General features: G+C 38.8%; 1 protein-coding gene across 1 annotated transcript; it reads left to right on the top strand.

Moving 5' to 3' along the window:
* The first annotated feature begins 2,591 nt into the window (after positions 1–2,591).
* Positions 2,592–13,537, top strand: LOC137297992 (uncharacterized). The gene is made up of 9 exons (XM_067830008.1): positions 2,592–2,700; positions 7,154–7,373; positions 9,060–9,205; positions 9,528–9,657; positions 10,281–10,396; positions 11,077–11,260; positions 12,231–12,370; positions 12,918–13,011; positions 13,346–13,537. Exons 1-9 carry the CDS (start codon positions 2,616–2,618, stop codon positions 13,494–13,496), a joined length of 1,266 nt encoding a protein of 421 aa, XP_067686109.1. The 5' UTR covers positions 2,592–2,615; the 3' UTR covers positions 13,497–13,537.
* The last annotated feature ends 324 nt before the right edge of the window (positions 13,538–13,861 follow it).

Below are 13,861 nucleotides of genomic sequence, written 5' to 3' on the forward strand. Positions count from 1 at the left end.
TGACTCTACCAGTGAGTGAGTGTGTTAATATTTACCGTCTCATAGGCAATATTGCAGCTATATCGTTACGAGAACAATTCATTTAATAAAATGAAAACATTTGGAAGAGTAAAACCTGTCGACAATGGACAGTAGAAACACTAGACTATCACAGATCTGAACATTAAACTAAACATATATAACTATAACATTGTAATCAGAGAAGACAATATAATATAAAACACTGACTATAGATCACCAACAACTGAAGGTAGATCACCATACTAGGGACAATGGGCACTTACATTACTTTTGCTACCTGCATGGAGCGTATCTGGATTTACGCCATAACTTCAGCGACTGTGAGACAATTTAGCCAAAATTTAAAATAACAAATATACTACGTTTAAAAACTTGGTACGTGAAAATTTTACTTTGAAAGTTGTGGGGCTTACGTACCCTCTCAGGGGGACAATAGTTTTACGATATTTTAACCCCCTTTTAGGACACCGCCACTAACAACCGCAGTTGCTAATTTACGCTACCATTAACAAAATAATATTAACATTTGTCCATATACGAAACATATCATTCAAAATGTATCCAACAATTGTAAGAAAACGATCCGTAATTGTTTTGAAACTGAAATATTTATCACTTGTGATGGCAAAATCAATGCAGTCAAGCAAGACATGCTTGGCCGTGATTTTCTCATCATAAGGGATACACAATGGAGGATCTTCGCCTTTTAACAAATACTGATGAATGTATCTGGTATGACCAGTGCGACATCGTCGCATAATGACCTCTTCAAATCTGGACCGACAACCCCTGACTCTACCATCGGCGTGGAACAGATTCAATCTACTGTCGTCACTGAAGAGCACCCACAACCGATCGTAGTGGCCAGCGTCGCACAGTACCTACCACAGGTTTCAAGTTTAATTTATGTGTTTATTTTTTTTAAAATTACGGTTGTCAGATTTCTTTTGTTACTTCAATTATTACCCCTACGTATACTTTCAATCAGCTTGTAAGGACCAACTGGTTAATACCGTAACGGCACGTTCAGTAAGACATAAATCGTTCGGATCGGCGGGGCAACCCAATAGTTAAAAGCGTCCGCTCGTCACACCGATCACCCGGATTTGACTCCCCGTTTCTGGTGTTCTCCGTCGCAATATTACTAGAAAAAGGTACGGCCTAAAATAGCACACACACACACACACACACACACACACACACACACACTCTCTCTCTCTCTCTCTCGTTCTCTCTCTCTCTCTCACACACTGACACGCACTCTCACAGACACATACTCACACACAGACTCGCACACACACAGACACACACACACACACACACACACACTCTCTCTCGTTCTCTCTCTCTCTCTCTCACACACTGACACGCACTCTCACAGACACATACTCACACAGACTCGCACACACACAGACACACGCGGTCATGGAACATCACCGATATTTTCCCATGATAATAATGTTTCAATCCAAGATCCACCGTCCTTCTTGTATCCTCCAAAATAACAGTATAATACACATGAATTGTCCATAATAATGTTTCAATCCAAGATCCACCGTCCTTCTTGTATTCTCCAAAATAACAGTATAATACACATGAATTGTCCATAATAATGTTTCGATCCAAGATCCACCGTCCTTCTTGTATTCTCCAAAATAACAGTATAATACACATGAATTGTCCATAATAATGTTTCAATCCAAGATCCACCGTCCTTCTTGTATCCTCCAAAATAACAGTATAATACACATGAATTGTCCATAATAATGTTTCAATCCAAGATCCACCGTCCTTCTTGTATTCTCCAAAATAACAGTATAATACACATGAATTGTCCATAATAATGTTTCAATCCAAGATCCACCGTCCTTCTTGTATCCTCCAAAATAACAGTATACTACACATGAATTGTCCATAATAATGTTTCAATCCAAGATCCACCGTCCTTCTTGTATTCTCCAAAATAACAGTATAATACACATGAATTGTCCATAATAATGTTTCAATCCAAGATCCACCGTCCTTCTTGTATCCTCCAAAATAACAGTATAATACACATGAATTGTCCATAATAATGTTTCAATCCAAGATCCACCGTCCTTCTTGTATCCTCCAAAATAACAGTATAATACACATGAATTGTCCATAATAATGTTTCAATCCAAGATCCACCGTCCTTCTTGTATCCTCCAAAATAACAGTATAATACACATGAATTGTCCATAATAATGCAATCACCACTTCCCTTGCACATTTGGGTCTGTGGGGTAGCCTAATGGTTAAGGCGTTCACGCCGAAGAACCGGGTTCGATTCCCCACATGACTGGAACTGAAGCCCATTTCTGGTGCACCCTGTCGTCATACAGCTGGAATACAAGCGGCGTAAAACTGACCTCACTCACTTCCTTTTAGATTTCATTTAAAAACATATGTTGTATTTGCTAGATATTGTCATGAACGCCAATTCACAATTCCGTTATCTTTTCTTAAGGTTAGAATTTGTAACCACTGGGTCAAGTATTTTCAATCAGTATAAGGTCTGACAGGTGTTAATCTTTCTTCAGATAGCCGTGTCTATTTAAGACAATGTACTTATGTACAGGATCTTTTGTTGTCAGGAGAAAGAAGGAGCCATGCTGTTTTACTTTTTCTTGCTCCTCTTCTTTTCTACAGTTTCAGGTAGGTTTACTAGTCACATAGTCATTAAAATGCCTCGTTATTTGTCTACACAAACAAGAGACCAATGCATGCCAAAGAGGGACTTCATGTATAAGCTATATTACAGCCATTTGCGGCGGTAGTGTCCAGGAGTTGCCCATCTTATTTGTCCAAATCAAGCAGGGTTATAAAGCATGTGACCATAACTGCTCCCAAGTGTTTCGGGAAATAGCCGAATAATCAATGGAATAAAACAAAACATTTCTTTCTCGTCAATAAGATATGAATAAGAGAGCAAGGGCACATCACAGGTATTTATGGCTTCCACTTTATTACGTGCGCTGAACTGCAGATTTTGTTTCTACGTCAGGTTTTGTATTCTGCCCTAGGATTGTCTTTTGTCCAGAATGTCCATTCTGGAGTTTGTCTCCAACCTGCATTCCTATGGCAACAAATGCTTGTCGTAAGATTAGAGTGGCAGGTTCCGGGAGTCAAGCTCGCTGGTTTGTTTCATACATACAATCTTATCGTAGGTCAGTGCTGATGATGACAATCTTTGCATTGTCTGGTGCACAATTATGCAACATGTACGTACTTACGCCTTGTTCAGAAAATGTTTTGCGGGCAATATGCCGTCTGCGTATCGGCATAATACAAACAGCAAATTTGATACGTTTTTTCCAAAGCCAAAAATGTCGATGCATACCTACATTACGTGACAAAAGGTGTAGATTTGATGGTATAATTATACACGAATCCAGTTTAGTTTTATATTCATACTTGTACACTGAAAAAGCATCCACACTCACATTATTGGTAATAATCTACAACATGACAATTGTTCGATTAATACCGCCGCCATATTGCTGAAACATTGCCGAATGCGGCGTTACACAGCAAACCAGGGATAATCTGCAACAGGGATAGATGACTCCCTTGCTTTCATTACCTTTTGTACTAATTAACGTGTGCCTCGTCAAGCTCCAACGCACACAGTGACTTGGCTCGTTCCCAGCCCAACTTCAGCGGTTTCTAACAGAACTTCAGTTTATTGTAGCTGTTGTTACGAGTGTGTATTTTCTGTATATTTTGTAAGTAAGTAAGTATTATTATTTTTGGGTCAGAACGTTTAATGTTTTGAATAATTATTATAATGGATCACATTTCCTACAGAAAAGTATGGAAGCGGCACGCCTCTAAGGCAGTACTTTAGAGTTATCTCCCTTTGTAAACAACAACACGAGGCGACGACATTCTAGATCTCTCCACGTTAGTGGCGATGGTTATGTGCTCGAACTTTCGGGAAATGACTGAGTGTATATATAAATGCTAGTTGCCGTGTTGGAGGGGGGACACGGACACATTCTGGCTAGCTATTCTTGAAACGTTCGTAGCCTTCCGAACTGCTTAAGCCCATTCTTAATACATTGGCTACGATCAAAGTTAAGAATTCTTAGGGATGCGAACGTTTCGAGAATAAGGGCGCTGGAGTATATACATCATAGCCAACATATCCGTCAACGTCTGAAACTGCTGACAGACCGCTCGCTGTGTTACATTCTGTATAACTTTCTCTCTCGCACTAAGACTTTGGTGAGTTTGCTATGTTATACTGTGTGACCCATTGCCTTTGATTTTAGAGATGTTTTAGAGTTGTCTTTGTTCTGTTGTGCTGGTTCAAAGGGGATTTCTTACACCCTTGTCACCGCAAATATTTAATCGTAACACAGTCAGAAATTTACAACGGGAGAATGGATGAATTATAGTAAGAATTAAGAGCAAGAATTATAAGTGAATGAATGAAAGAAATAAAAAAAAGAAAGACGTACCTATGTGAATGAATGAAATAGCAAATGATACACAACCACGGCCTTCCCTCCCAAAACATGTTTAAGAATGCAAACGTATCGCTAGAACACATGTGTTAACATCAGCTGCCTTTTTACAAAATCGACTTAGAGACATTTTTGTTTACATTAATAACTAATTCAAATATCTTACTGCATGTGTGGAATGGCATGGAATGGACATTGACAAAATGTTAACCGACACTGTCACACACCACTCAAAAACAGACAGTTTAAAACTATCACAAGCGTTATAAACATCTTTCCAGTTTTGTCAAACAATAAGATCAACAAGAAAGAAAGAAGTTACAGAACTATAATCCTCAAGCATCACCAGCACCAGTGGCGGATCAAACCAGATCGTCATATTTTTCACACACATCACATACGCCCTAACAATTTTTCTACATTCATAAAACTAGAACTATTACTTGCAAACACCTTTCACCTGATGGTATATTCCCTTAATAGAAATTATAGGTGTATGTGAAAGATGTTTTACAATAATAACTAGGAACAACGCAGTGTATTATTTTTTTCAATGGCTGATCAGATCAAGTCTGCGATATATCACATTTTTCACACACCTCAAATATACCCTAACATGTTTTTTTAGATGATGAAACTGTCACTGTTACATGCAGACACATTACACCTGATAGTGCATTCTCCTCAAAAGAATAGAAGGTGTATGTGAAAGATGTTTTTGAAGCAATAACTAGGAACACTCAAACAACGTTGTGTAGTATTTCAAGGGCTGATCAGGACAAATGTCATGCGATATGTCACATTTATCACACACCTCAAATACACCGTAACCATTCTTAAGTCATAAAACTATTACTATTGCTTGAAATGCCTTTCAACTAAAGGTATGTCTCCCGTCTAAAAATTAAACGAATGTGTGACAGAAGTTAATTCAGTCTGTCTTCGCATTGAATCGAAAATGGAAGCCAGTGAGCTATAACATACCGACTTGAAACTTAACTACAAATCTACTGCCCCAATACTAACACTAATAACAATTATTTGCCTGAAGTGACAAAATAGTTAACTTTTCTTCTGCACATAGGTTTTCAGTTGTCACAACACTCAACGAATTCAATCAGCTGATGAAAATATACCGGGCTCAATCTTAAACAATAATATGGGCTCAATCTTAGATAAGCATTCAGGACTTGGTTTCTAACCTGCAATCCTCAATACATGAGTCGATGCCGATGCTGTTGATCACTGGATTGTGTGGTCCAGACGCTATTATTTACGGACTGCCGTCATATAGCTAGAAAGCTGCTATAACGAATAAACGAATAACGAATCCTCAGTACGTATAAACCCGACCTTCCACATGATGACCAATAGGTCCTCCCATGGAATTTCTCGCCACAGAGTTCGGACACTCAAGACTTAAAGGTCATATGCAACCAAAACATCAAAAATAATTAAAACACAATCATCACTTATTCATGACATATAATATACACTGCTGCGTGTAAAAAACAAATAAACAAAACTATAAGCGTACAATCGCGATTCAAAAGTGCAATATTTTGTGCTTGGGCTTACTTTCCTCGAAACGAAGGCCTCGGGAGACCGAACCCAGTCACAGCAGGTAGATGTGCATTCAAGTGCAACGACGGCTTCCGATGGGCTGGTTCATTTGCTGATACACTGAGGGTTCATTGTGTGTACATAAAGACGATCTGTTTGATGGGCATTTTAGATGTATGGCGAGTGACAAGAAAGTAAGATACTTTATGTTAACAGCTTCTTTTATTGTACTTGATGCGTCGTGATTAGTGAATTGTTTGAACTCCGATTTCATCGCATCGCGGTTTTTTTTTTCAACTTTATAGGTTGAGTTTTTGATGATTTCTTTCGGTAAGTGCATACCGAAAGGTATCAGAATCTGCATGTGACCTTTACGAAGAAACGAATGTGAAAAGTTCTATTTAAACCAGTGAGCCTACATATCTCTCCCCGCGAACATACAACATTGCTGATGCAGCGTAAGCAATATTCACTCACTCCCACAAATATGTGAACGTTTTAGACACCTCATGCGTGTATTCAAGATATTCTTGTCCGGGCTCTGGGCCTCCCTCTTGGATGAGTCATATCTACAGTATGACTAGTGTGTTCACCAATTCATGTGGAAATATTACTTACCTGTCTGTAACCCAGCGAACCAGATACGGGGACTGATGGGTGACGCACGCTTGTCTAAGGCCAGTAATGTTGCCCAGGACCCTGTGGTTTTCCTCGCGCATTATCAGCAGCGCTGACTGAATATCTGAGTGAGGTTTTTGATACAAGGGACACAACTCTGCAAATCAAATGAAGGCACCCTAGTTGACAGAGGCACCAGCATCCCCGAAACTAAGACAGAGAGTCACAATTGTAAGACATAAGTGAGTGAATTTTTCACCGCTTTAACACTGCTGGTGACGTGTTATTCTGAAGTTTGTTCGATAATCACCAGGGGCGTTTTCTCACTTATTTTTCTGTTTGGTTAACTTGTGAAACAAATCGTTTAAGCCAAGAGTATCCTCTACCTCCAGACTCATCTTTAACAGCTACACTCTGCTGCACGGTGTTCTTACTAATCTCGTTATGTACTGTTTCAGGGGATAATGCAGACACAGATATCATTGATCTCTCCGGCCTCGTAAACTGCAACGATTCATCTTCAATACTTAACACGAATCAGAAGTGTATGGATGTGTATAATGTGCCTCTCAAAATGCCAAACGCCAGCGTGTTAAGCAACCATTCGAAATCTGCATCTGAAATGATTGAAAACATCATGAAGACCTTCGATCCAACTGCAGCAGCTAAAATCTGTAGGTATGTATGTACAATGCATAATGCACGATAACGCACTAAAGTGTTTAACTACGGCTTCACTGGCGTTTTCATCTAGGTAGACGGTGACAACGAACATATTTGTTGGTGTGAGAACTGGGGACAGCGACTGTTGTACCCAACAATATTTACTGTTTACTATTTCTAGACATGTGACTGGAAACAAACTGTTATGTTAAAGAAATTACCAAGTTATTGAGTTTGTTTGCAAGCCACAAGTGATACGATACAGACCTTATGGACCTTCCATAGGAGGTGGCATCAGCATCAAGTGAACAGCTGATCACCATCAACGCTTTAGATTCTCAGTACGAAAGAAGAGAACATTGGGAGAAGCATATCCAAGTTCGGAATCTTGGAAAGGGACCTAAATGAGCAATTTCGAATGAAAATTAATTTAAAACATATATCATTGATGCACAGTGATAAATAGATTGGAACGTCAATTACAGAGAAGATAGGGTCAGCGTTCACTTGTGGCCAGATATAGCTTAATTCATGGACCTTATGTTCAGTTTGATATTTTGTTTCTTAGTAAAGTACAAATTCTAATGTTTTTTGGTTGAGTCCCATCCGGGATTCGAAACCGCACCCTCAGAGTCAGGCACTCAATTGCCAGCACACAAAGTTAGCGGCGCTGACAAAGTGAAATCCCAAATATGACATGTGTTGCCTTTGACCACTTTCTAAATGGTATTGTGTAATCATTGCTTTCGGCTGTTGCTAAACACTTATACACAATATCACGTTTGGTCTGTTTTCACAAGTGCAAATCAGCTGAAAATGTCTGACATCATAGGTATGATTCTGTTACAATTTTACACACTCTACAACATTTGTTTCTTGTTTTAATGGTTGAAAAATGGTGACTTTGAATGTTTTATCTTTGTCTCCAAGCAGAATTTTACTTCAACCTTTCTTTTGGACATCTTAAATCACTGTTATTGGTTTATTTCATCATTGTCAGAAATGTGACGATTAAACGAATACCTTCTAACATATATATTTATAAAGGTAGGAGGGTAACGTTTCTTTTAACGTTTAAAGTACCAAAGATAATTTATCCTAAAAATATAATCAAAACACTTCAATGTTGTATTTGGGATTAACTTTCTCAGTAAAATACAGGTTCTAGCACCTTTGTTAGATTTAGTCCCATCGCCAGCACACAAACTTTAAGAATGATGTGACTCAGTCCAACAAAAGTACTAGAATATATATTTTACTAAGAACGTGTAAGACCCAATATAACACGTGTTACATTTGACCACTTTCTAAATGGCATTGTGTTTCCAATACAATTCAAGGCTACATGAATATTCTTGACAATACAAAACGTGTGGGATAATTAAAACGTAAAAGTAGACTCACCTCACTAAAGATAATATAAAACCCAACGTGCTTGAGGTTTAATATCTGTAACGTTTGCCCAATACACATGAAGTGCCTGTTAGGATTACATGACCTCTGTGTTTATTAACCTGTTACTGTGTATAGCTTCATGTACACATAGACACATTCCTTCATATCCAAATTACCTAGATTGATGCTCATGCTGTTGATCACTGGATTATCTGGTCCAGACTCGATTATTTACATATATCTGGAATATTGCTGAGTCCCACGTGAAACAACAAACCACACAATCATATCATATCATTATTTCAGGGACATTGACAGCTACGTGAAAGCGACAGTGTGTAGCAGTCGTGTGTCCAAAAAGTGTCTACCGCCTGCTCCCTTCTTGAAGGATATGTTTCCACCCGCAGACAAAATACGGAAGACAGAGGAGTATTCTTGCGCTAACTTGGACAGTATGTATGGTTTCGTAAATAGATTGTAACACCATAACAGTAGGCACGACCAACCGCGGGACATCAACAATACTTGAATGTGGACTATATTTACTTTAACTATGTTTTGTAACGTACAATTTCGCGTCCCTGGAGAATAAACTATGGAAATGTGTCTAAACATGTCTGAGGCCTGATTGTGTCCTTCACCTATACACCCATTTTGTTCTCATCTCTTCAAGACATAATATCGGTACAGATGACTATTGAAAGTGACCTGTTAGTACTACCCTTTGTTATTGTGTTGCATAGCTATGCTGAATTTGATTGATTGTTGCTAAAGAGGTCAACCAAACCTGCCTCAAGGACATCTTACCGAAACTCGCCGAATGTGCCAACGTCACCGGCCTCATCAGCATCAGCGATCCACTCAGCATCAACACGACAGCTTTAATGCAAGAAGTGTTCTGCGCGTGAGTTACTAGTACTTCCATAAAACACCTGAGTTCTTCTTCTTGAAACGTTCGAAGCCCTGAGAATTCTTAACTTTGAGTTACTATACTTCCATAAAATACCTGTGCTCCAGAGAAAAATAATTTTGCTCAAAACGTCATTGGGAATACATCAAATACCCTGCTTGATTCAGCATTCAAATTTTGCTCTGAAAATTGTCTTCACTCCATATCCGTATCCATATCCTAAACTACATTTGCCTTTATCTATTCGCGTTGTAGGTGACAAGCATATCGCCTCTTACGACAAGCATGGGCTGTTGTAGATGGTCCTATGGTGAATCTTACAGGAACAGACAGCCTTATTTGAGGCCAAAGCTTTAATAAAATGCAGTCCTTGTAGCGTATACCACTGACGATCCGGGTCCAAATTGGTCTTCAGCAAGAGGATTATGAGGATCTGTTGGTCAATGTTGCTGACTTGTATCCCAATTGCATAGATCAGTGCTCTTGAAGTCTCCGGATTGCCTAGTCCAGATTTGATTATTTTCAGACCGCTGCCCTTTAGCTAGAGATTCGCTGTTTGCGACAAGCAAGCACAGAGGCGACACCCAGATTTTGATCTGCTGATGTATTTCTGACAGGTCATCACAGCTTCTGGCAACATGCGGTCGACGACTGATGCCGCCCTGTGGTCCGATCAGTCTTCAGATGTTTGAAGCATCACTGCCAGACACAAGCAGCTGCACTGTCTCTACAGGTCCGTATGATACAAGATACAAACGAATTGCTGCGGGCCTCAAACGTTTACCACATGTAAACCATCCACGATACGGGATTGGTGCTGAAAAGGCAGAAAACAAATGAGAAAACTCAGATTTATATCACGATCATGAGATATTGGCGTGAGCAATGTACTTATTGACTGATGACTGAAAATTGATATAGATTAATATGATATGATTTGTTTGAATGTTTTGGCGACCTAGATCCACTCAACTAAGTCACATCATTAATTATATTGTCCTTTTGAGAAATACTATAACTCTACAAGATACTTCTTTCAAAAGAAACAATTTGAATTAACTTGTTTAAATAATTTTAACCATATACCTGCTTGGATTTGGGCATTAAAGTAAGTGAGTGAGTTATTATTTAGCGTCATATAGACAATATTTCAGTCATATCGTGACGAGATCGATAGTTTATATTGATTGAGAAAATCAATAAAGTTAGAACATCAAAGCCTGTCATCGAAGGACAGTAAAAAACTACCACAGCTATAAAGATTTAAAACTAGTACTATAATCTCTAGAGAAAGTACAGAACAGGCTAGAAATCACCACCAACCAAAGTTAGATCACCATACTAGGGACTTGGGCATTAAAGGTGGCACAATGTTTGATTGTGATTGTGAAACGCCAGCTTTACCTTCTTCAGCCGCCACCAGTGTTGACAGCACCCACGTAGACTGTTCCACCGATCAAACCATCAGAAAGGGATACCTTCAATGCTTAATAAACAATGGGATCACGCTTATAGTCCCGGAACAACCAACCAGCGATGCCACAAGTCAGTATATCTTAGACGCTATGACACTGGACCAAAACAAGAATATGTGCAGGTACATACTTCCTGGTAAAATGTTACCAATTTAACAGCTTGTAAATACCTAATGTTGAATGGCCCTATCACGCTGTTATGTCTAGTTACGTGAAGGTTCCTATTTTGGTTCACTATTCATAATATCTGATTCATTATTATTCATACTTTGATATACAAGACAAGAAATACGCAGGTTGTAATTTTTGATAACCTTATTTTTGGTAACCTTTGTTGTGGTTGTTAATGAATTTCGACATTGACTTGCCCTTTCTCTGGGCTTGGACGTTTCCTCATTTCTTTGTTTTCTCAATTTTAGCAGTGTGATGGTATAGAAGCTATCCCGTTTAACCCACTGTTTCACATTACTTGCAAACCATACATATGAACTTGTCAAGTTGTGAGAAAACTGTGTATTTCTTGCATGTTTTATAAATACTTTTCATTCACATGGTCGATGAAAAACTGACCTGACCCACAATAAATTATGTAAATGTAATGTTAACAAATTCTCCGGAAAAGAATGTATGGAAACAGCGATCTAATACTGCATGTTTATTACTCACGGTTTGTTAATTATCACGTCCGATGATACGAAAACATAATCGAACAAATGCAGATTGAAACATCCCCGCTGGCTGTTCCTTTCTTTGTACTTGAGAGTTCTTGGATGGGTGACCATGTAAGACAGGTTCCCTCGTGAGATTTTCTAGGGCTTCAGTCCTGTCACACAACGAAGCATATATGGTCTCACCTTAGGCAAGTGAGTTGGTTCATAATTGTTTCTGTTCACTCTTCAGAATATGGGTAGCCGATGAGATAAGTTATGTGACTATATCCTTCTAGCGACTAACAGGCAGCTTCGGTCACCCCGGATAACAATTAACTGTTATTTGTATGCTCTTTGAGCATGCACCTGATGTATGGAATTTAGCTCTATAAAGATACACATCATAATCAATGTCATACAATGTAACGTTTATGTGGTACAGTAATCTGAAGACCTACCAGCAGGCAGTGAACTGTACTCTGCAGGTACAAAAGCAATGCAGTGATGACGCCATGAAGCTTACGGTGCCCGATTCCCAGACAGTGCAGGACGGCTTGGCCAAACTCTGCGGCCACATTGGGGGTGAGTAGATTAGAATGAGCTCGTTGTGTACACATGTATGTCTTTGACAGTGGAGACACAGATTGTCGCATACCGTCGATATTGAACATGATATTTTTTTTCTTACGAGAATCGAGAATTTTATTTCGTAACATAATAGAAGATCAGCCATGCATAACTTGTTGCAGAGGCATTTACGAAGTTGTAGGTTCGAGGTTCTATCGATGGTCAACTTCTATATTGCAAAGAGTGAGACTCGCTTTCGCTCGTTTAATACTTTTTGAAACATTTCGTTGTAAGATGAATGGTATCTGACAGACACTCGTTTAGTAATTTCTATGTACACCGAGGTGGTAGTTAGTAAGTGGAAGAGAGTGGGTTGACTACACAGTAATAGGTTTGTCCTACACCGAAACGTCGCACTCACTACACTGACGTTGACTATCGGTGCAACCAGGTTTTACTTACAAGTCATACATATTTGGGCAGAGCCTCTTGTTCATTTGAATCTGTATGTTGATTGTACTCCGATACATTTTTAAGAATTTTTATGCCGATATGTTTCCAGATTTCGACAGCACATGTGTTCAGAAGGCATCTAAAGCAGTTTGTGGCAGTAGACGCCGCTCTTTGGCATCGATTATACTACGGCATCTGTGCGAGTAAGTATACTTCACTGGAAGTATTCAAACTACAGTGTCAAATCCTATATCACGCGCCGACAGTACTTTATCAGACAATGAATGTGCAGTTGTTAAAGAGAAATATATTTTTAGGTGTTTGAGAGATCATTGTATGTAATATTTCTTTAAATTCTCAGAATCTACATATTGTATTGTAGATGTAAACGGGAACAATTTCCTACAGTCTTTTGGAGATCATTGTATGTAACATTTCCTGGAATTCTGATGATTTGCATTTTGTATCTTTAAACGGGAAGTATTTCTTCTCAAAATTGCACATTTCATCACTGTAAGTGTGTATGCTTGTTTTCAGAGACACTCATGCCACCCAGAACTGTCTGGTGTCAGCGGTGAGCAGCTGCAGCAAAACAACCGTCAGCATGTACAAGGACGTCCTACTTAGCCAATCGCCGGCTATGTGTCTAAAGCCTAAGCAGGCATTAACGTCAAATCTCATTGGCTAAAGATGACCCAGCCTATAAATAAATATTGGCTTTTCACTTTCTTTTGTGTTTATCTTGTCTCATTGCAGTGATTGCTTGTTTGTTGCAATCAGTATTCTGTTTATGTATGTCAATATCGATCAATCTAGTATATTTCGAAAAAATGACCTATATGAGACAGACCACTTGACCCCCTTTGATTGAATAATCTACATCGTCACACAATGGCGATTGCATTGCTGTTGCGTTATAGTAAATACATTGAAGCAAATACACGAAATGTATATGGGTGATTTTTCCATTCTTTGCCGATGTGTATAGATATTTTGGAAAGTTACACTGTTTATCTAATTAACAGTGTATATAGAAGTGTAATATTTTCCAAC

This window comes from Haliotis asinina, chromosome 10 (assembly GCF_037392515.1).
Source record: "Haliotis asinina isolate JCU_RB_2024 chromosome 10, JCU_Hal_asi_v2, whole genome shotgun sequence".
Classification (NCBI taxonomy): domain Eukaryota; kingdom Metazoa; phylum Mollusca; class Gastropoda; order Lepetellida; family Haliotidae; genus Haliotis; species Haliotis asinina.